The sequence below is a fragment of the Hemiscyllium ocellatum genome, chromosome 31 (genome assembly GCF_020745735.1).
Source record: "Hemiscyllium ocellatum isolate sHemOce1 chromosome 31, sHemOce1.pat.X.cur, whole genome shotgun sequence".
In the NCBI taxonomy this organism is placed as follows: Eukaryota; Metazoa; Chordata; class Chondrichthyes; order Orectolobiformes; family Hemiscylliidae; genus Hemiscyllium; species Hemiscyllium ocellatum.
The window spans coordinates 325,626-350,175 of NC_083431.1; the positions used below are offsets into that span (position 1 = coordinate 325,626).

A 24,550-nucleotide genomic window follows, 5' to 3' on the forward strand; every position below is an offset into this window, starting at 1 on the left:
CTGAGGGTGAGAGGTTGGAGTGGGTGAGAGGGGTGGACAGGTTGAGTCGGTTAATGTCGCGGCGGCAGTTGGCTATAAATAGATCGAGGGCGGGTAGGAGGCCAACACGGGGTGTACAGGTGGATGGGGCGTGTTGGAGGTGGGAGAAGGGGTCGTCAGAGGGTGGGCGGGAGTCTTGGTTGTGAAAGTAGGCACGGAGGCGAAGGCGGTGGAAGAATTGTTCAATATCTCGCCGCGTGTTGAACTCATTGATCCGAGGGCGTAGGGGAATGAAGGTGAGGCCCCTGCTGAGGACTGATCTTTCATCCTCAGAGAGGGGGGTTCTGGAGGGATGGTGAAGATCCAGCATGGCTGGGAGCTAGGACCTGGTGTGGGACTGGAGCTGGGGGTGGGGGCGGGGTTGGGGCGGGGACAGAGATCGACGTGGGGCGGGGTTAGATGTGGTGATGTTGCTTAGTGTGGGGGCGGGGTCAAGCGTGGGGGCGGGGTCATGCGTTATGACGGAAATAAGCGTGGGGGCGGGGTTATGCGTGGTGACGAAGGTTTGCGTGAGGGCGGGGTTACGTGTAGTGACGAAAGACTCAAAGCCCTCCGCTTCTTCCTTTCCCCCCACCTTTTCCTCCGCTACATCGATGACTGTATCGGCGCTGCCTCGTGCTCCCACGAGGAGGTTGAACAGTTCATCAACTTTACTAACACCTTCCATCCCGACCTCAAATTCACCTGGACTGTAGAACATAGAACATAGAAGGATACAGCGCAGTACAGGCCCTTCGGCCCTCGATGTTGCGCCGACCGAATCCTACCTAACCTATACTAGCCCAATAACTTCCAAATGCCTATCCAATGCCCGCTTAAATGACCATAAAGAAGGAGAGTTCACCACTGATACGGGCAGGGCATTCCATGAACTCACAACCCGCTGTGTGAAGAATCTACCCCTAACATCTGTCCTATACCTACCACCCCTTAATTTAAAGCTATGTCCCCTAGTAACACCTGACTCCATTAGCGGTAAAAGGTTCTTAGTATCTACCCTATCTAAACCCCTAATCATCTTATACACTTCTATCAGATCTCCCCTAAACCTTCTCTTCTCCAATGAGAACAGCCCCAAGTGCCTCAGCCTTTCCTCATAAGATTTTCCTACCATTCCAGGCAACATCCTGGTAAACCTCCTCTGCACTCGTTCTAAAGCTTCCACATCCTTCCTATAGTATGGCGACCAAAACTGCACACAATACTCCAGATGAGGCCTCACCAGATTCTTATACAACTGCAACATGACCTCAGGACTCCGGAACTCAATTCCTCTGCCAATAAAGCCCAGTACACCATATGCCTTCCTCACAGCACTGTCTCAGACTCCTCCCTCCCCTTCCTAGACCTTTCCATTTCTATCTCGGGCGACCGACTCGACACAGACATCTACTATAAACCGACTGACTCCCACAGCTACCTGGACTACACCTCCTCCCACCCTGCCCCCTGTAAAAGCTCCATCCCATATTCCCAATTCCTTCGTCTCCGCCGCATCTGCTCCCAGGAGGACCAGTTCCAACACCGCACAGCCCAGATGGCCTCCTTCTTCAAGGACCGCAGATTCCCCCCAGACGTGATCGACGATGCCCTCCATCGCATCTCCTCCACTTCCCGCTCCTCCGCCCTTGAGCCCCGCTCCTCCAACCGCCACCAAGACAGAACCCCACTGGTTCTCACCTACCACCCCACCAACCTCCGTATACAACGTATCATCTGCCGTCATTTCCGCCACCTCCAAACGGACCCCACCACCAGGGATATATTTCCATCCCCTCCCCTATCAGCGTTCCGAAAAGACCACTCCCTTCGTGACTCCCTTGTCAGGTCCACACCCCCCACCAACCCAACCTCCACTCCCGGCACCTTCCCCTGCAACCGCAGGAAGTGTAAAACTTGCGCCCACACCCCCTCCCTCACTTCCCTCCAAGGCCCCAAGGGATCCTTCCATATCCGCCACAAGTTCACCTGTACCTCCACACACATCATCTATTGCAACCGCTGCACCCGATGTGGCCTCCTCTATATTGGGGAGACGGGCCGCTTACTTGCGGAACGCTTCAGAGAACACCTCTGGGACGCCCGGACCAACCAACCCAACCACCCCGTGGCTCAACACTTTAACTCTCCCTCCCACTCCACCAAGGACATGCAGGTCCTTGGACTCCTCCACCGGCAGAACATAACAACACGACGGCTGGAGGAGGAGCGCCTCATCTTCTGCCTGGGAACCCTCCAACCACAAGGAATGAACTCAGATTTCTCCAGTGTCCTCATTTCCCCTCCCCCCACCTTGTCTCAGTCGGTTCCCTCAACTCAGCACCGCCCTCCTAACCTGCAATCTTCTTCCTGACCTCTCCGCCCCCACCCCACTCCGGCCTATCACCCTCACCTTGACCTCCTTCCACCTATCACATCTCCATCGCCCCTCCCCCAAGTCCCTCCTCCCTACCTTTTATCTTAGCCTGCTTGGCACACTCTCCTCATTCCTGATGAAGGGCTTATGCCCGAAACGTCGAATTTCCTATTCCTTGGATGCTGCCTAACCTGCTGTGCTTTAACCAGCAACACATTTTCAGCTCTGATCTCCAGCATCCGCAGACCTCATTTTTTACTTGAAGGGCCGAATGGCCTACTCCTGCACCTATTGTCTATTGTCTAATTGCCTATTCTCTATTGTTCCCCATTTGGAAAGCCTTTCATTCCTGGGATCGTTTTGTGAATCTTCCATGAACCCATTCCAGGGACAATACATCTTTACTCAGGTATGGAGCCCAAAACTGCCACAATACTCTAAATGTAGTCTGATCAGAGCCTTATAAAGCCTCAGAAGTACATCATTGTTTTATATTCTCGTCCTTTCGAAATGAATGACAACACTGTATTTGTCTTCCTAACTACTGACTCAACCTTCAAGTTTACCTTAAGAGAAATCTGGACTCCCAAGTCTGTTTGCACTTCAGATTTCTGAATTTTTTCACCATGTAGAAACTAGTCCATGCTTCTATTCTTCCTACCAAAGTGCATGACCTCACACTTTCCCAAGTGGTAGTTCATCTGCCACTTCTTTGCCCACTCTCCTAACCTGTCTAAATCTTTCTGCAGCCTCCTCGCCTTCTTAATGCTACCTGCCTGCCACCTATCTTTCTATCATCTGCAAACTTAGCCAGAATGCCCTCAGTTCCTTCATCCAGATCATTAATCTAGAAAGTGAAATGTTGTGGTCCCAACACCAACACTTGTGGAACACCACTAGTTACCGGCTTCCATCCTGAGAATGTCTCTGCATTCTGCGAGACAGCCAATCTTCTATCCATGCGAGAACCAGGCCTCTAACACCATGGGCTCCCATCATGTTCAGCAGCTTCCTGTATGGCACCTTATCAAAGATCTTCTTGAAGTCCAGATAGATAACATCCATTGGTTCTCTTTGGTCTAATCTGCTCATTACCTCCTCAAAGAACTCTAGCAGATTTGTCAGGCATGACATCCCCTTGATGAAACCATTCTGAGTTTGTCCTATTTTACCACGCACTTCCAAGTATTCAGAAATTTCATCCTCCAAAATCTTACCAACGACTGAGGTCAGGCTGATCGGCCTATTATTTCCCGCGTACTCCTTTCTTAAATAGTGGGGTTATATGAGCAATTTTCAAGTCCTCTGGGACCCTCCCTGAATCCAGTGATATCTGAAATGGTTCTGCAACATACTCTATACTTCCCACTTGCATTCTGGATAATTCTGGATAGGAGCAATTTAACAGGGTAGTTGTTATGGGGCCTTTCCAAATATTGACTGGAAATACGATAGTTCAAGTACTTTAGATGGGTCAGTTTTATTCCAATGTGTGTCAGGATACTTTCCTGACACAGTATGTAGACAAGCCAGAGGTGAGGCCACATTAGATTTGGTACTGGGTAATGAACCTGGCCAGGCATTAGATTTGGAGGTAGGTGAGCACTTTGGTGGTAGTGATCACAATTTGGTTATATTTACTTTAGCGATGGAAAGGGATAGGTATATAGGGCAAGAATTATAAGTGGGGGAAAGGTAATCATGATGCAATTAGCCAAGATTTAGGATGCATAGGATGGGGAAGGAAACTGCAGGAGATGGACACAATTGAAATGTGGACCTTTTTCAAGGAACAGCTACTGCATTTCCTTGATTAGTGTGTTCCTGTCAGGCAGGGAAGAAGTGGTCGAGTGAGGGAGCCATGATTTACTAAGGAAGTTGAATCTCTTGTCAAGAGGAAGAGAAAGCTTATATTAGGATGAGACATGAAGGATCAGTTAGGGTGCTTGAGAGTTACAGGTTAGCCAAGAAAGACCTAAAGAGAGAACTAAGAAGAGCCAGGAGGGGACATGAAAAGTGGTTGGCAAATAGGATCAAGGAAAACCCTAAAACTTCCCATAGGTATATCAGGAATAAAAGAATGACGAGAGTAAGAGTAAGGCCAATCAAGGACAATGGTAGGAAGTTGTGCGTGAAGACTGAGGAGATAGGAGAAGCGCTAAATGAATATTTATTGTTGGTATTCACACTGGAAAAAGACAATGTTGTCAAGAAGAATACTGAGATCCAGGCTACTAGACTGAGATTGAGGTTCGCAAGGAGGAGGTGTTAGCAATTCTGGAAAGTGTGAAAATAGATAAACTCCCTGGGCCGGATGGGATTTATCCTAGGATTCTCTGGGAAGCCAGGGAGGAGATTACCAAGCCTTTGGCTTTGATCTTAATGTTGTCATTGTCTACAGGAAAAGTGCCAGAAAACTGGATCATAGCAAATGCTGTGCCTTTGTTCAAAATGGGGAGTAGAGATAACCCTGGTAATTATAGACCAGTGAGCCTTACTTCGATTGTGGATAAAGTATTGGAAAATGTTATAAGAGATAGGATTTATTATCATCCAATGAGGAACACATTGAATAGGCATAGGCAATACAGTTTTGTGAAGGTTAGTTCGTGCCTCACAAACCTTGTTGAGTTCTGTGAGATGGTGACCAAACAGGTGGATGAGGGTAAAGCAGTTGATGTGTTGTATCTGGATTTCAGTAAAGTGTTTGATAAGGTTCCCCATGGTCGGCTATTACACAAAATATGGAGGCATGGGATTAAGGGTGATTTAGTGGTTTGGATCAGAAATTGGCTAGCTGAGAAAAGACAGAGGATGGTGGTTGATGGGAAATGTTCATCCTGGAGTTCAGTTACTAATGGTGTACTACAAGGATCAGCTTTGGGGTCACTGTTTTTGTCATTTTTATAAATGACCTAGATGGGGTGTAGAAGGATGGGTTAATAAATTTGCGGATAACACTCAGGTCATTAGAGTTGCGTATAGTGCGGAAGGATGTTGCAGTTTACAGAGGGTCTTAGGTAAGCTGCATTGTTGGGCTGAAAGGTGGCAAATAGAATTTCATGTGGAGAAGTGTGAGGTGATTTGTTTTGAAAGGAGTAACAGGAATTCAGAATATTGGGCTAATGGTTAGATTCTTGGTAGTGCAGATGAATAGAGGGATCTCAGTGTCCATGTACATAGATCCCTGATAGTTGTCACCCAGGTTGATAGGACTGTAAAGAAAGCATACGGTGTGTTAGCTTTTATTGGTAGAGGGATTGAAGTTCTGAGCCACGAGGTCATGCTGCAGCTGTACAAAATTCTGGTGCAGCCACACTTAGATTATTGCGTACAGTTCTGGTCACCACATTTTAGGAAGGATGTGGAAGCTTTGGAAAGGGTTCAGAGGGCATTTACTAGGATTTGCCTGATATGGAGGGAAAGTTTTATGAGGAAAGGCTGAGGGACTTGAGGCTGTTTTCTTTGGAAAGAAGAACATTGAGAGTTGACTTAGTTGAGATATAGAAGATAATCAGAGAGTTAGATAGGGTGGACAGTGAGAGCCTTTTTCTGAGGATGGTGATACCGAGAATGAGGGAACACAGCTTTAAATTGAGGAGTGTTAGATATAGGAGAGATGTCAGAGATAGCTTCTTTACTCAGAGTTTTAGGGGCATGGATTGCACTACCTGCAACAGTAGTAGACTTGCCAATCTTAGGGCATTTAAATGGTCATTAGATAAACATCCACAGAAAATGGAATAACATAGGTTAGAGAGGTTTCAGATTGGTTCCACAGGTCAGTGCAACATCGAGGGCTGAAGGGCCTGTACTGTGGTGTAATGTTCTATGTTCTATGCATTTGATCTTCCAAAATGCATCATCTCACATGTGTTTGGATTAAACTCTATGTTCCATTTTTCTGCCCAAGTCTCCAGCCTGTCTCTATCCTGTAGTATCCTCTGGCAATCCTCCCACTATCCACATCCCCCCCAACCTTTGTTATGACACCTGCAAACTTACTCATCAGGCCAACAACATTCTCCTCCAAATGATTAATGTACATTATGAACAACAGGGTACCCAGCACTGATCCCTGTAGAAGATCACTGGTCACAGACCTCTAGTCAAAAAAACACCCTTACACTGCTATTTTCTGCCTTCTATGACTCAGTCTCTTCTGTATCCAACTTACTAGCTCACTATGGATCTCATGTGACGTCAGCTTTTAGACAAACCTGCCATGACGGACTTTGTCAAAGGCCTTGCAAAAGTCCTTGTAAACCACATCCACCATCCTGCCCTCACCAATCATCTTTGTTTTTTCCTCAAATAACTCAGTCAAGTTTATGAGACACGACCTTCTCCACACAAAGCCTTGTTACCTATCTCTAATAAGTCCATATTTTTCAAAATGTAACAAGACTCTTCTCCAATGATTTCCCTGCCACTGGTATAAGGCTCAGCACATGTAGTTTTCCAGATTATCCCTGTTCCTCTCCTTCAACGATGGAATAAAGTTGGTTATTCTCCAGTCATCTCATACCTCCCCTCTGACTAAAGAGGATACAAAGTTTTTGTACAAGGTCTCTGCAATTTCCTTACCTGCCTCCCTCACCATTCTGGGATAGATCCCATCAGGTTGTGGGTCTTACCTATCTTAATAATTTTCAAAACACCCAACATCACCTCTTTATTTTAATATTAACATGCCATAGAATATCAATATACCTCTCTGGAAACACACCATCCACCAAGTCCACTTCTTTTGTGAACACTAATGCAAATTTAACATTAAGGACCTCATCCAATTCTTCTGGCTCCATACATAATTTCCCTGCTTCGTCCTTACATTGTTGTATGCTTTCCCAAGATATCTTCTTGATTCTTATGGACGAACAAAACATCTTGGAATTTTCCTTAATCCTGTTTGTCAAAGATATTTCTTAGTCCTCTTTAGCTCTCCTAAAATTTCTTGTTTGAGTTCATTCCTGCTATCTTTGTATTCTTCAAGGGCTCTGTCTTTCTTCTGTTTCCTAAACTTTACATATGCCGCCTTTTTCTTTTTGACTAAGTTCCTAATTTCTCTGGTCATCTCAGATTTCAGATCCTTGCCATACTTTTCCTTCATTTTCACAGGCACATGCTGGTCCTGAACTCTAATCAACTGGCCTTGAAAAGATTCTCACATGCCAGGTGTGGATTTAGCCTCAAACAGCTATCCCCAGTCTGAAATAACTCCACAGAGTTCGGTATCCCATTACCAAGTCACCCTATATTTACACAAGAACAGTCCTTCTCTCCAGTACTTCAGAGTCAGCTCTCAGAGTGCCAGAAACTCTGACACACCTTTTTAATCTGTCAGCCAGGACTCCCTGAACGGGTTTGTTAATCTGGTCTAATCAGAGAACTCATATTATATGAGATCCAGTTGGTTGACCTCATGATAATCACTACGGACTCTACATTTTCCTGTTACAGCCTAAAATTGTGGTAGTTAGCCTTTACCCAGTCTAGCGCCTTCACGGTGGACTACTCTTATCTTCATCCATAAGTAGCTTAGAACTGACAGAATTATGACCACTATTGACAAAATGTTACACCACTGTACTTCAAAAACCTAATTGGGCTCATTGCTGAATACTAGGTCTCGTATGGCCCCTTCCCTATTTGGACTATTTACATATTATTTCAAAAAACTATCCTGGACACACCTAACAAATTCTCTCCATCTGAACCCTGACACTAAACAAGTCCCAGTCAATATAGGGAGAATTAAAATCACACACCACAACAACCTTGTTTTATTTACATTTTTCCACAATCTGTCCACATATCTGTTTCTCTATCTGCCACTGGTTGTTGAGAGGGCTGTAGTACAGCCCCATTAAATAGGGGCTGTACCTTTCCTATTCCTGAGCTCTACCCATATTGGCCTCACTGGATGAGTCCTCCCTCAGTACAGCTGTGATATTCTCCTATATCAGTAACGCACTTTCTGCATAGATTGAGAGGAAAGCCCACCTCCCAACCCTCATCCTCATTACATTCAACAGAGAGTTTATTGAAAGTATCCTGAGCTGCTGCACGACTGTTTGGTTTGGGAATTGCACAGTCTCGGATCGTAAGACCCTACAATGGTTCGTGTGGACAGCTGAGAAGATCACTGGGGTATCTCTTCCCTCTATTACAGACATTACACCAGACCCTGCATTAGAAAGGCTAAGAGCATTGTGGAAGATCCTACACACCCCTCACTCAAACTTTTCTCCATCCTGCCATCTGGCAGAAGATTCCGGAACATTTGGTCTCTCACGGTCAGACTGTAACAATTTCTTTCCCCAAGTCATCAGGCTCCTTAACACTGTAAGATCAGAGTCTTTTCTAGCTGAAATTCTTTGGGCGACTTTGAATTGCTGTTAGAGCAATGTCTATGAATTAGCATTCTTTTATTACACGGTAGCACCTTGGTCCTGGAGGAAATCTGTCTCATTTTTTTTACTGTATCAATATATGGTAGAAATAATGAATTAAGTCTACTCTACTCTATTCTACAACTCCCCCAACTCTTTGACAATCCTCTCTACCTCACCAGAAACATCTAAATTCCAGAACGTCAAGCTGCAAGCTTTGTTCCGTTCTCAACCTCAAGTCACTGCAATAGCTACAACATCATAGTCTTATGCATTAATCCAAGCTCTAAATTCATCTTCCTTCCCTGCCATACTCCTTGCATTGAAAATAATATACCAAGACTGCCAGTCCTGCCACGTTCAGTAACCTCTCCCTGTCTCTTCTTTCTCCTAGCCTTAATCTCTGACCATTGCTCAGTCATTTTACTTGCTGACCTACTGCTCTGGTTCTTGGTTTAAACTATCCCAAGTGGCACTGGCAAACCTCCCTAAGTGCAACCCATCCTTCTTGTACAGGTCCCACCTGCTCCCCAAGACATCCCAATGATCCATATACCTGAAGCGCTCCCTCTTTACCCAACTCTTTAGTCATGTATTTCACTGTTCTATCTTCCTATTCCTAGTCTCACTGGCACATGGCATAGGAAGTAATCCTGAGATTACAACCCTAGAGGTCCTGCTTTTCAACTTCTTACCTAATTCCCTGAACTTCCTTGGCAAGATCTCATCTTTCTTCGCCTGTGTCATTATTACCATTACAGACGATAACCTCTGGCTGCTCAGAATATCCCGTGCCCACTCAGAAAAGCTTTTGACCTGGAACTGTGGAATCAACACATGATGATTTAAAAATCCTAATGTTTCTTCTGTCCAATAATGCTATGAGCTTGAGAATGCTGAGTCTCAAAACATAAATCCCTTTTACATTCCACTCATCATTAGAAAGTTGAATGACACTCCCCCTTTCTCAGTGTCTGTTCAAGTTTTATGTTGTTTTTGGGGCATTCAGAAAGAAACTTCTTGCTACAGAACACCTAGTAACTGACCTTGATTATAAAAGATTGTTCAATCCAAAAATCGAATTAACTCAGAAAACTTGTATACCATATATCGTATACTTGAGTAGTAGTCAGATTTTTTTGAATTTATGGAGTCGACATGGATACTACCTCTAAGGGGTTTGATTTGTAAATGAATAAAGAGAGAGAAAAAACTAATTATGGTAATTCTGAAAACCTGGAGCAGAACAGAACAGACAGAGGACTAGAAGATCCGGAACGGAACAACAGCAGATTGGAAAGCTGGAGCGGGATGTGACATCTGGCACCTGACTCAAACATTGATCTGTTATCTATGAAGAACTAGGGTAAACTTTTACATGAGATATATGGAAAATTCCAGATTATTTGGCCAAAAAAGGAGTTGACTTTAACATAAGAATGACTATCACTCGAGTATATATTGTAATTGTCTCCAAATACGATCTCCACTTATTTATCTCCCAAGGGACATTGCATCAAACCACTTCTGAGCCCCCAAAAATGATCAAGGAAAATAACAGATCAGCCATTCATTCCGACTCAGGGACTTTCAGAAGTTTTTTTAACAGTCAAGAGGATGCAGGACTTAAAACAGCAAATCTGGCAGCGTCTGTGGACAGGTTCAATGACCCTTCCAGCGATTTCTGTTTTGTTTCTGATTTCTGGCATTCACAGTCCTTTTGGTTTTTATTTTAAATTCAGAACCTGTTGAGTGTAGTCTTTAATTAATATGCAAGAGAGATGTACAACTGATTTATACACACCCAAAGAGACAGGCTCAAACGAATGGGTTTCTTGCAGTTCTGGAGACAGGATTGTGCAGACTCCATTCAAATTTTCACTGTTCTTACTCAGCCTTTTCTGATGTTGTCGACACACCTGTAACATTATTATAGTTGTTAACTTTCAGTCATTATCACAGTAAAATCCACATTATAATGATGTATTTTAAGTGGATTCTTTACTGTTCCAATAATGTGATGAATCCCTCAGCTAACCATAAAAATGAGGCTGAGGAAGAGTAACAGAAAGCATAAATTCAACATAATAGGCAATTAAAGCACAGTAAAAGACAATTCAGACTATTGTATTGTGTCAATTCTATTGTAGAGATCTTTAACTTATTCTAGTCCCCTGACAGTGTAGGAGAGAGAGGATGGTGGTGAGACAGCAGTGTGGAGGCACAGGGATCAATAGATCAAGCCCAGTGTGGGACAGGGATTGTGCCCAAGTGTGGAAAGCCCACCGTGAGTGACTGCAGAACCATAGCTGAATGGCTGTAAGTTGGAACTTTTAACTTTATTTTTATTTACTGCTTTATACTGACAAGAGCGGTAATGTTGAACTTTTAACTTATTTCTTTATTTTTCTACTCTTTAACTAAGATTTGTACCTAGGTACCTTATACCTAAGATGACACTGTGTGATAACATTGTAGACTTTTGACTGTACTCCTGTATCACTGCACTTGAGTACACATAACAACAAAACCTAATTCTACTTCTAATTTGCCTGTAATCCTGCACATTTTTTCCTTCTAGTATGAAAAATTATATGGAAGTTAAAGCACAGAAACAAGAAATTCACTTCAGCCAAAGCAACAAAAACAGAAATTGCTGGAAAAACCCAGCAGATCTGGCAACATCTGCAGAGAGGAATCTGAGTTGATCGTTCAGGTTCAGTGACTCTTCTCAAGGACCTCGAGCATCCGCAATTCTTGTCATTTTGTAATTCAGGCTAGCCTACATTTAATACTTGGTGTACTTGTAGCACCAATTCCCTTTGCTCCTTGAATTTAATCAATCCCTGGGTGATGGAGTGTAAGGATTGAAGACTGGCAAAACCAACGTCTTTCTGCCATTATATCTAACCAAAAAAAAGGTTCTGTGAGCCGGATTGACAAGGTGACTAATCTTTTCTTCCCCTCTGTTTTAGTTTTCAGGAGGCTCGTTGGGAATTTAGAGTAGTGGAAATGGAGGTTTGGGCAGTTGAATGTTCCTCCTGCAGAATGTGGGAGGTAAGGGTCACCACCAATGTATCCTGCTAACTGCATCTGCGGGGAGTGCACCCAACTTCACTCCTCAAAACCCCGTTAGGGAACTGAAGCTGGAGTTGGATGAACTTTGAATCAATTGGGAGGCAGAGAGGGTTACTGAGAGGAGTTACAGGGAGGTAGTCACACCGCAGGTACAAAAAGGAAGTAGATGGGTTACTGTTAGGGGAGGGATCCCCTGTGGACATTCCCCTCAACAACAAGTATACCGTTTTGAATACTGTTGGGTGGATGACTTACCAGAGGTGAGCAATGGGGCACAGGTCTCTGGCACAGAGTCTGTCCCTGTTACTCAGAAGGGAAGGGGGAAGAGGAGCACAGTATTAGTCATTGGGGACTTCAAAGTTAGGGGGACAGACAGGTGGTTCTGTGGGAATGAGAGAGACTCACAATTGGTGTGTTGCCTCCCGAGTGCCAGGATTCGTGATGTCTCTGATCGTGTTTTCAGGATCCATGCGGGGGAGAGGGAGCAGCCCCAGGTCGTGGTCCACATAGGCCAATGACATAGGTAGGAAGACAAATGAGGATTTTATGCAGAAATTCAGGGAGCTAGGGTGAAAGCTTAGAGCTAGGATAAACAGAATTGTTATCTCTGGTTTGTTGCCCGTGCCATGTGCTAGCGAGCCGAGGAATAGGGAGAGAGAGAGGAGTTGAACACGTGGCTCCAGGGATGGTGCAGGAGGGAGGGTTTTGGATTGCTGGATAATTGGGGCTCTTTCTGGGGTAGGTGGGGCCTCTACAAACAGATTGGTCAACACCTGAACCAGAGGGGTACCAATACCTTTGGGGGAGGGGAAATTTGCTAATGCTCTTTGGGTGGGTTGAAACTAATTCAGCAGGGGGATTGGAACGCAAACTGTAGTTTAAGTAGACAGGAGAATGAGAGGAGGGATAGGCACCATCCAAGGAACAGGAAACTCGACGTTTCGGGCATAAGCCCTTCATCAGGAATGAAGGGCTTATGCCTGAAACGTCGAGTTTCCTGTTCCTTTGATGCTGCCTGACCTGCTGCGCTTTTCCAGCAACACATTTTCAGCTCTGATCTCCAGCATCTGCAGACCTCATTTTCTCCTGAGAGGAGGGATATCCAACATAAGGTTTCAGGGTTGCAAAAGGGCACCAGCAAGCAAGAGGTTAGTTTGAAGTGTATCTATTTCAACGCCTGGAGCATCCAGAATAAGGTGGGTGAACTTGCAGCATGGGTTGGTATCTGGGATTTCGATGTTGTGGCCAATTCAGAGACATGGGTAGAGTAGGGACAGGAATGGTTGCTGCATATTTAAGGATTTAAATGTTTCAGTAAGAACAGAGAAGATGGTAAAAGAGATGGTGGTGTGGCATAGTTAATCAAGAACAGTATTACAACTGTTGAAAGGACGTTTGAGGACTCATCAACTGAGGCAGTATGGACTGAGATTAGAAACAGGAAAGGGGATGTCATCCTGTTGGGAGTTTCAATAGGTTTCCAAATAGTTCCGGAGACTTAGAGGAAAGGATAGCAAGGATGATTCTCGATAGGAGCAAAAATGATAGGGCAGTTGTTGTGGGAACTTCAACTTCCCAAGTATTGACTGGGAATACAATAGTTCAAGTACTTCAGACTGGTCATTGGGTTCAGGTGAATTTTCTGACACAGTATGTAGACAGGCAAACAAGGGGTGAGGCCACATTAGATTTGGTACTGGGTAATGAACCCGGCCAGGTATTAGATTTGGAGGTAGGTGAACACTTTGGTAACAGAGACCACAATTCAGTTATGTTTTAACTTTAGTGATGGAAAGGGATTGGTATACATCACAGGGTGAGAACTCCGGTTGGGGGAAAGGCAATTACGTTGCAATTAGACAAGATTTAAGATGCACAGGATGAGGAAGGAAAGTGCAGGGCACGGGCACAATAGAAGTGTGGAGCTTATTCAAGAAACAGCCACTGTCAGTCCTTGTTAAGTATGTACTTGTCAGACAGGGAGGAGGTTGTCAAGTGCACGAGCCGGCGTTTATGAAGGAAGTTGATTCTCTTGTCAAGAGGAAGAAGAAGGCTTATGTTCGGATGAGATGTGAAGGTTCAATTAGGGTGATTGAGAGTTACAAAGTAGCCAGGAAGGACCTAAAGAGAGAGCTAAGATGAGCAAGATGGGGACATGAGAAGTTATTGGCGGATAGGATCAGGGAAAACTCTAAAGCTTTCTTTAGGTATACAAGGGATAAAAGAAAGACTAGAGTAAGATTAGGGCCAATCAAGGATAGCAGTGGGAAGTTGTGCGTGGAGGAACAACTAAATTAATATTTTTCATCAGTATTTTCACTGGAAAAAGACAATGTTGTCAAGGAGAATACTGAGAAACAGGCTACCAGACTAGATGGGATTGAGGTTCATTTGAAGGAGGTGTTAGAAATTCTGTGTGAAAAAAAAAGTCCCCTGGGCTGGATAGAAATTATCCTAGCATTCTCTGGGAAGCCGGCGGGGGGCGGGATTACAGAGCCTTTGGCTTTGATCTTTATTTTCTCATTGTCAATGGGAATGACAAAAGACTGGAGGATAGCAAATGTTGTCCCCTTGTTCAAGAAGGGGAGTACATACAACCCTGGCAATTATAGACCAGTGAGCCTTACTTCAGTTGTGGGAGAAATGTTGGAAAAGGTTATAAGAGCTAGGATTTATAATCATCTAGAGAGGAGTAAGTTGATTAGGGATAGTCAACACAGTTTTGTGAAGGGTAAGTCATGCCTCACAAACCTTATTGAGTTCTTTGAGGTGGCCAAACAGGTGGATGAGGGTAAAGCTGTTGATATGGTTTGTACGGATTTCTGTAAGGTGTTTTATAACGTTCCCCATGGTTATACAACTACTGCACAAAATAGAGAGGCATGAGATTGAAGGTTGGATCAGAAATTGGCTAGCTGAAAGAAGACAGAAGGTGGTGGCTGATAGGAAATGTTCACCCTGAAGTTCAGTTATTAGTGGTGTACTGTTTTGGGTCCAATGCTGTTTGTCATTTTTATAAACGACCTGGATGAGGGCGTAGAAGGATGGGTTGGTAAATTTGTGGATGACACTAAGGTCAGTGGAGTTGTGGATAGTGCTGAAGGATGTTGTAGGTTACAGAGGGACACAGAGATAAGCCGCAGAGCTGGGCTGAGAGATGGCAAATGGGGTTTAATGCAGAAAAGTGTGAGGTGATTCACTTTGGAAGGAGTAACAAGAATGCAGAGTACTGGGTGAATGATAAGATTCTTGATCATGGAGATGAGCATAGAGATCTCAATGTCCAAGTACACACATCCCTCAAAGTTGCCACCCAGATTGATAGGGCTGTTAAAAAGACAAACGGTATGTTAGCTTTTATTAGTAGAGGGATTGAGTTTCGGAACCATGAGATCATGCTGCAGCTGTATAAACCTCTGGTGGGGCCACACTTGGAGTATTGCATGTAGTTCTGGTCACCACACTGTAGGAAGGATGTGGAAGGTTTGGAAAGGGTTCAGAGGAGATTTACTAGGATGTTGCTTGGTATGGAAGGGAGGTCTTTCGAAAAAAGCTGAGGGACTTGAGGCTGTTTTCATGAGAGAGAAGAATGTTAAGAGGTGACTTAATTGAGACATATAAGAAAATCAGAGGGTTAGATCAGGTGGACAGTGAGAGCCTTTTTCCTCGGACGGTGATGCTAGCATGAGGGGACATAGCTTCAAACTGAGGAGTGATCAGATATAGGGCAGATGTCAGAGATAGTTTCTTCACTCAGAGAGTAGTAGGGGCGTGGAACGTACTGCCTCCAACAGTTGTAGACTCACCCACTTTACAGGCATTTAAATGGTCATTGGATAGGCATATGGATGAGAATGGAATAGTTTAGGTTAGATGGGCTTCAGGTTGATTTCACAGGGCAGTGTAACATTGAGGGCTGAAGGGTCTGTACTGCGCTGTAATATTCCATGTTCTATTTGAAAATAGAAAACATTATCAAAATGATGTGGACACTTTGGAGAGTGTGCACAAAGGTTTATAAGGATGTTGCCTGGTATGGAAGGTGCTAACTATGAAGAGAAGTTGAGTAGGTTAGTTTCATTATAAAAAAGGAAATTGAGGGGGGACCTGATTGAAGTCTACAAAATCATCAAGGGTATAGACAAGGTGAGAGGTGAAAGATTTAAGGGGAATACACGCTGCATGTACTTTACACAGAGGGTGCTAGGTGCCTGGACTGCATTGCTAGCAGAGGTAGTCGAGGCAGGCATGGTAGATGCATTTAAGATGTGTTTGGACAGATGCATGAGTAGATGGCGAGCAGAAGGATACAGATGCTCAGGAATTGGGCAATAGGTTTAGACTGTGGATTTAAATTGGCTCAGGCTTGGAGGGCTGAAGGGCCTGTTCCTGGGCTGTAAATTTTCTTTGTTCTTTGAAGTAAAAACTGATGGATAGACCAGACAGAATGAATCCAACTAAGCCATTTTTAAAAATAATTCATTCATAGGAATTAGGTGCTGTTAGCTGGGTCATCATTTTTTGCCCATCGTTAATTTCCCTTAAGAAGGTGGTGGTGAACTGTCTTCTTAATTTACTGCAATCCCTGTAGTGCAGGAAGACCCAAATTTCTGTAAGGGAGGAAGTTATTGTTGTGGATATGTTCGCCAAGCTGGGAAGTTGATTTGTCCCCTGTCTTGGTGACATCTTCAGTGCTTTTGAGCCTCTTGTGAAGAGCTGCTGTACTGTGTCTTCTGGAATTTATTGGTTCTGTTCTTGCTGCTTCCGGTTGCCGATTCCAATTGTTCATTGTAGTGGCTGGTATATTAGGTCAGAGTCTTTGTGCTTGTTGATGGAGTCCTTGGATGAGTGCCATGCTACTAGAAATTCTCTGGCCATCCTCTGGTTTGTCCTATGATAGTTGTGTTATCGCAGTTGAATTTGTGGTCCTGTCACCTGTGTGGCTACTACAGACAGCTGGTCATGGCATTTAGTGGCTCGTTGGTGTTTGTGGATGCAGATTGCTAATTGTCTGCCAGTTTGTCCTGTATAGTGTTTCATGCAGTTTTTGCATGGAATATTGTAAATTACTTGCACATAATGGGCACAAGTCTTTCATCCTGGTGAGTTGTTGTCTGAGTGTGGCTGTCAGTTTATGGACTGTCACGAATCTCAGCAGTCGGAGAAGTCTGGCTGTCAGTTACAAGACATTTTTTTTGTGTAAGGTAGCGTGGCTAGTGAGTTAGTTCATGGTATGTCCTTGTCGTGTTGTTTGTCTGTAAGGCATCTGCAGATGAAGCTGCGGGGACATTTGTTCTAGGCAAATACTCTCGAGGTGTTCCCTTCTTCCTTTCATAGGTTGGGTGTACTGCAGTGTGTTGTAGCCCTTTTGGAGATGGTCCTAATGCAGCTTCTCTTCAGTGTGTTTGGGTGGTTGCTGTTGTCGTTCAGGACCTGGTTTGTGTGTGGCTTTCCTGTACATTTTTGTGGTGCATTCGCTGTTATATGTTCTTTCTACCATCACATCCAGGAATGGGAGTTGATTGTTGGTTTCCTCCTCTCTCATAAATCTGATCCCTGTGAGCATGGTGTTGATTTTAGATTTAGATTAGATTCCTTACAGTGTGGAAACTGGCCCTTCGGCCCAACAAGTCCACACTGACACTCATGTGTGTTCTTGATTTTTGTTCTCTTAATGATAACAAAAGTGTCGTCCATGTACCTAGATCCAGAGTTTGGGTTGGATTTGTGCAAGGGCTGTTTGCTCTAGTCTTTGCATCACTGCTTTTGCTATGAGCCCAGAGATGGGTGAGCCCATAGATGTCCCATTGATCTGTTCATATATTTGGTTGTTGAATGTGAATTGTGTTGTTAAGCACCAGTCTAGTAGTTTGAGTATGCAGTCCTTGTTGATAGGTTCCCATTGTGTTGTCTGTTCTGTTTGTTCAGGAAGATGGCTATTGTCTCTCTGGCTAGAGTTTTGTCAATTGAAGTGAACAGTGCCATTACATCAAATGAGACCATTATTTATTCTTGTCTATGTTTATCTTCTTAATGTTGTCTAGGAATTCCTGTGATGAGTGGATGGAGTGTTTGGATCCACTGATAAACGGAAGTTCCAGAATTGAGACCCTGCAACACGGAAGGAAAGGCAATATATTTCTAAGTCAAGATGGTGACTGGCTTGGAGGTCAATTTGCAGATGTTCCCATGTATTTACAAGACTTTTCCGTCAAGACAGCACTGGTTGTGGGTTTGGAAAGTGCTGACTAAGGAGTTCAGATAAATTTCTGTAGTGCGTCTTGTAGATTGTACACAACTGCTGGTATGTAATATCGGTGGTAGAGGGACTGCTGTGGTTGTGCTGTCAATCAAGCAGACTGCTTCATCCTGAATGGAGTTCAGCTTCTTCAGTGCTGTTTAAGCTGCACTCACTTCTTTACGCAGAGAGTTGTGAATGCATGGAATGCATTGCCAGCTGAGGTTGTGGAAGCGAAGTCATTGGGGACATTTAAGCGACTGCTGGACATGCACATGGATAGCAGTGAGATGAGGGGTGCGTTAGTTAAGTTACTCTATTTTACATTAGAATTATGTCTCGGCACAACATCATGGGCCTAAGGGCCTGTTCTATGCTGTACTTTTCTATATTCTATGTTCATTCAGGCAAGTGGGGAGGTGAGTTACTTGCTACAGGATTTCAAATATCTGCCCAGCTTTTATAGCCACAGTACTTAATGGCTACTCCAGTTCAGTTTCTGGTCAGTGGTAACTCCTAGAATGTTGATCATATCGCATTGAATGGCTGGCAACTTTTAAAGGCAACTCTCAAATAATTGCAATTAGTTAACCACAATGCTTCTCTGGGTCTCCTGCTAGCAAAATTAGAGTTGCCACCTGTTTGTGGCGCCAGCTTTGCATCTTCAGCCTCTAGGATAAAGTTCAGCTCTTACTTTCTAAAGTATTATGTGACTCCCAATCCATCAAACCAATAGATATTTCCTTACACTTAATTGTGCTGAAGTCCTTTTATTCATTACATCCCATTCTTCAATGAATCCATTAATATGTTGTAGTCCTTCTCAGTACTGACCGTACACATCTACCTGACATCTCCCACACCACTACCACCAGCCAATTTGATACCCTTGGTAAATTTTAAATATTATAAGAAAGGTGGCTCTTGTACTTTGACCCAGCAATAGTGATGTAGCTGTGGTGCAATTTTATGTCGTGATGTAAGTGACTTGTAGGTGGTAGCATTTCCATGTATCTACTGCCCTTGTTCTTCAAGATGTTAGAGTTCACACTGCAGACATTTTGAGAAGGGCAGCTTTGTGGTTGAAGTACTGCTGGAGGTTTAGGTAAATGTCGGGTTTCAGTGAGGAGGGCGAGCAGCAGCAAAGTAAGGCAGTCAGAGAATGTACAAACTACTGTAGCTGCTGAAGACACAAAGGTAAAGGAGAAGTAGAAGGAAGTTTAACCATGAAGTCACAAGCAGCAGGTAAGTGAGTGGTAAGTAGTTTTTCTTCTCTCTTATTTTCTCTTTGCTTTTCTACTGTTGTTAACTTAAAAGTTAAGTCATGGCAGGAGATCCCAGACCTGTGTCATGCTCCTCTGTGTGATGTGGGAATTCAGGGACAGTTCTGATGTCCAAGACTCCTTTGCATGCAGGAAGTGTGTCCAGCTGCAGCTCCTGCCTGACCGCTTGACAGCTCTGGAGCTGTGAATGGATTCACTTTGGAGCATCCATAAGGCTAAGGGAATTGTGGATAGCATGTTCAGTAAGTTAGCCACATCACAAATAAAATTACTGAGGAAGATAGGGAATGGGTGACCAACAGACAGAGGAAGGCAGTCCAGTGGTCCCCTGCAGTCAACTCCTTCCAAAACAGGTATACCATTTTGGATACTGGTAGGGGAGATAGCTCACCAGGGAAAGATAGCAGCAGCAAGGTTCAGGGCACCATGACTGGCTCTGCTGCATAGGAGTGCAGGAACTACAGTGATAGTGGAATAGATGTAAGGGGAATCGATAGGAGGGGAATCGATAGGCATTTCTGCAGCTGCAAATGAGAGTCCAGAATGGTATGATGCTCTGAAGATGGATGAGGGAGATCCAGTAGATGTAGTGTACCTGGACTTTCAGAAAGCTTTTAATAAAGTCCCACACAGGATGTTAGTGAGTGGTATTGGGGGCAAAGTACTAGATTGGATTGAAAATTGGTTGGCTGATAGGAAACAAAGGGTAGTGATTAACGGCTCCATTTCGGAATGGCAGGCAGTGACCAGTGGGATACCACAGGGATCCGTGCTAGGACCGTAGCTTTTTACAATATATGTTAATGATATAGAAGATGGTATCAACAATAACATTAGCAAATTTGCTGATGATACAAAGCTGGGTGGCAGGGTGAAATGTGATGAGGATGTTAGGAGATTACAGGGTGACCTGGGCAAGTTAGGAGAGTGGGCAGATGCATGGCAGATGCAGTTTAATGTGGATGAATGTATGGTTATCCACTTTGGTGGCAAGAACAGGAAGGCAGATTACTACCTCAATGGAATTAATTTAGGTAAAGGGGCAGTACAGAGAGATCTGGGTGTTCTTGTACACCAGTCAATGAAGGCAAGCATGCAGGTACAGCAGGTAGTGAAGAAGGCTAATAGCATGCTGGCCTTCATAACAAGAGAAATTGAGTATAGAAGCAAAGAAGTGCTTCTGCAGCTGTACAGGACCCTGGTGAGATCACACCTGGAGTACTGTATGCAGTTCTGGTCTGCAAATTTGAGGAAAGACATTCTGGCTATTGAGGGAGTGCAGCGTAGGTTCACGAAGTCAATTCCTGGAATGGAGGGATTACCTTACACTGAAAGACTTAAGCGACTGGGTTGTATACGCTTGAGTTTAGAAGACTGAGAGGGGATCCGATTGAGACATATAATATTATGAAAGGATTGGACACTCTGGCAACAGGAAACATGTTTCCGCTGATGGGTGAGTGCCAAACCAGAGGACACAACTTAAAAATACGGGGTAGACCATTTAGGACAGAGATGAGGAGAAACGTCTTCACCCAGAGAGTGGTGGCTGTGTGGAATGCTCTGCCCCAGAGGGCAGTGGAGGCCCAGTCTCTGGATTCATTTAAGAAAGAGTTGGATAGAGCTCTCAAAGATAGTGGAATCAAGGGTTATGGAGATAAGGCAGGAAACGGATACTGATTAGGAATGATCAGCCATGATCACACTGAATGGTGGTGCAGGCTCGAAGGGCTGAATGGCCTACTCCTGCACCTATTGTCTATTGTCTATTGATGCCTCACTGATGCAAGGGTCAAGGATGTCTTGGAGTGGCTACAGGACATTCTGCGACTGGCAGGTGGGTGCGGGGAGAGGGGGCTGTGCTTTTCCAGTGCCACACCTTTTGACTCTGATCTCCAGCATCTGCAGGCCTCACTTTGTCACTGTGGTGCATGATGTAGGTATGAATGATGTAGGTTAAAAAAAGTGATGAAGTCCTAGAAGCTGAATTTAGGGAATTAAGAGTTAAACTAAAACATAGGACCTAAAGATAGTAATCTCAGGATTGCTACCAGTGCTATGTGCTAGTCAGAGCAGGAATGGCAGCAAAGTGAAGATGAATACGGAGCTTGAAGGATGGTGCAAGAGAGAGGGATTCAAATTCCTGGGACATTGGAAGCAGTTCTGGGGGAGTTGGGACCAATAGAAACTGGACGGTCTGCACCTGGTAGAACTGGAACCAATGTCCTGGGCGAAGTGTTCGCTGGTAATGCTGGGGAGGATTTAAACTAATATGGCAGGGGAATGGGAACCACTGCAGGAAATCGGAGGAAAGTAGAATAGGGACAGAAACAAAGGACAGTAAAAGGAAAAGTGAAAGTGGAAGGCAGAGAAACCATAGACAATCAAATAGGTCACTTTTCACAATGACTCTAAGAGGGCAATAAATGTCAAAAAATTTAGCCTGAATGCTCTATGTTTCAATGCGTGGAGAATTTACAATAAGGTGGAAAAATTAATTGCGCAACAGTTGTTAATGTATATGTTGTAACAGGGATCACAGAGACATAGATCCAGCGCGACCAAGGATTAGAATTCAACATTTGCGAAAGACAGACATAAAGAAAAGGGTGGTGAGGTAGTGTTGCTGGTTAAGGAAGAGATTAATACAATAGTAGGGGAGGACATTAGCCAGGACAATGCGGAATCTGTATAGGTGGAGCTGCAGAACACCACAGGGAAAGAGATGTTAGTCGAGTTGTGCACAGACCATCAGAAGTTGTTGTGATGTTGGGAACTGTATCAAAAAGAAAATTAGATTTGCATGAGCAGTTATTTTGAGTGATCTCGATCTACATATTGATTAGACTAATCAAACTGGTAGCAATGCCATGAAGGAACATTTCCTGGAATGTATGAGGGGTGGTTTCCTTTATCAATATGTCAAGGAACCAACTAGAGAGCAAGTCATCCTAGACGGTGCTGTGTAATGAGAGCGGATTAATTAGCAACATTGTGGTATGAGATCCTTTGGGGAAGATTGACCAGAATATGGTAGGATTCTTCATTAAGATAGAGAGTGATGCAATTAAATATGAAACTAGGGTCCGTAATTTAAAAAAAAACTAACTTTGATGGTATGAGGCATGCATGAGCTAGAACAAACTGGCCAAGGATACTTAAGGGATTAGGAATAGTGTTAGAGTCAAAGAGGAGGCATTAAAATTGGTCAGGAAAAGCAGCAAACCCGAGGACTGGGAGAAATTTAAAATTCAGCAGAGGAAGACAAAGTGTTTCAGTTGGAAAGAAAAATAGAATATGAAGGTAAGCTTGTGGAAAACATAAAAACTGACTGCAATAGCTTCTTTAGATCTGTGAAGAGAAAAAGACTGGTGAAGACAAATATAAGAGTTAAAATGTTATAGTTAAAATCAGGTGAAATCATAATGGACAACAAAGAAATGGCAGACCAGTTGAAAATATAGTTTGGGTCTGTCTTACTTAATGAAGTGGCACTAGAAATAGTAGAAGCATTGATGATTATATTCCAGCATTTTCCACTCTAGAAATGTCTATTTTCCAATGGACTCAACGGTAGCTAATGTAACTCCACACTCGAAAAAAAAGGAGAGAGAGAGAAAAGGGGGAATTATCGGCCAGCTAGCCTGACATTGGTCATGGGGAAAATGCTTAATCATTAAGGATGTAATAACTGAGTTTTTGGAAAGCGGTGATAGAATCGGTCCACTAAAGGGAAAACATGCTTGACCAAAATTCTGGATTCTTTTGAGGATGTGACCAGTAGAGTAGACAATGGTGAATTAGTAGATTCTGTGCATCTGGACTTCCAAAAATGGTCCCACAGAAGAGATTAGTAAGGAAAATTGAAGCTCATGGTATCGGAGGTGAAGGATGACATGGACAGACAGGAAGCAGAGAGTTGGAATAAGTGGGTTCTTTTCAGAGTGGCAGGCAGTGATGAGTGGAGTGCCACAGAGTTCAGTTCTGCAAGCTCAGCTGTTAACGATTTGAACAAAGAAATTGAATGTACAATCTCCACATTTGCAGGTGACAGTAAGCTGGGTGGCAGTGTTCACTGTAAGGATGCTAAGACGCTGCAGGGTGCCTTGAACAGACTAGCTCAGTAGGCAAATACTTGACTAATGCAATATCATATAAATAAGTGTGAGGTATCTACTTTGGTGTCAAATTTAGGAAGGCAGATTATTATCTGAATGGTGGCACTTCAGGAAAAGGTGAGGTGCAACAAGACCTGGGTATCATATTTAACAGTCGCTGAAGGTTAGCATGCAGGTGAGGCAGGCAGTGAGCAAAGATAATGGCATGGTTTCCTTCATAGCGAGAGAATTTGAGTATCGGAGTAATTGAATTTAATTTATTGTTACGTGTACTAAGGCACAGTGAAAACCTTTGTCTTATGAGCAATACAGGCAGATTACATAGTTAAGTAGCATAGGCAAGTAAATAATAGGTAAATAGCAGTAAAAACAAAAACACAGGGACAGGCAAATGTCAAGAATTTTGTGACGCCATTCAGTATTCTAACAACTGTAGGGTAGACACTTTATGAAACCAACTGGTGCGTGTGTTCAGGCTTTTGTACCTTCTCCCTGATGGTAGAGGTTGTAGAAAAGCATTGCCAGGATGGGCTGGATCTTTGTGAATGCTGGCGGCCTTTCCTTGACAGCGGGCCTGGTAGATGGATTCTTTAGATGGGAGGTTGGCTTTTATGATTGTTCAGTCCGAGTTCATCACTCTCTGTAACCATCTCCAATCTTGAATGGTACAGTTGCCATACCAGGTACTGATACATCCAGACAGAATGCTCTCGATGGCACACCTATAAAAGTTAGCAAGGGTATTTGCCGTTGTGCCAAATTTCCTCAGCTGCCTGAGGAAGGAGACATTGTTGGGCCTTTGTAACCAGTGTGTCAACATGAAGAGTCCAAGAAAGTTTGTTGTGGATAGCCACTCCCAGAAGCTTGACGCTCTCCACTCGTTCCACTTCTGTGCTGTTAATATGTAGGGGGCATGGATAACATCCCACCGAAAGTCAATAATGAGTTCCCTGGTTTTGCCGGCATTGAGAGCTAGGTTGATCTCAGTGCCCCATTTTTCCAGGTCTTCCACCTCCCGTCTGTAGTCTGTTTCTTCGCCATCT

The 24,550-nt window shown here is 43.9% G+C and overlaps 1 protein-coding gene across 1 annotated transcript in view; it reads right to left on the minus strand.

The window, feature by feature from the left end:
- LOC132830416 (integrin alpha-E-like) overlaps nucleotides 1-24,550 on the minus strand; it is a 396,956-nt gene that overhangs the window by 317,778 nt on the left and 54,628 nt on the right. The window contains exon 6 of the mRNA XM_060848093.1: nucleotides 10,595-10,709. Within this exon, the coding sequence (XP_060704076.1) occupies nucleotides 10,595-10,709 (115 nt within the window). The remainder of the gene's footprint in view (nucleotides 1-10,594; nucleotides 10,710-24,550) is intronic.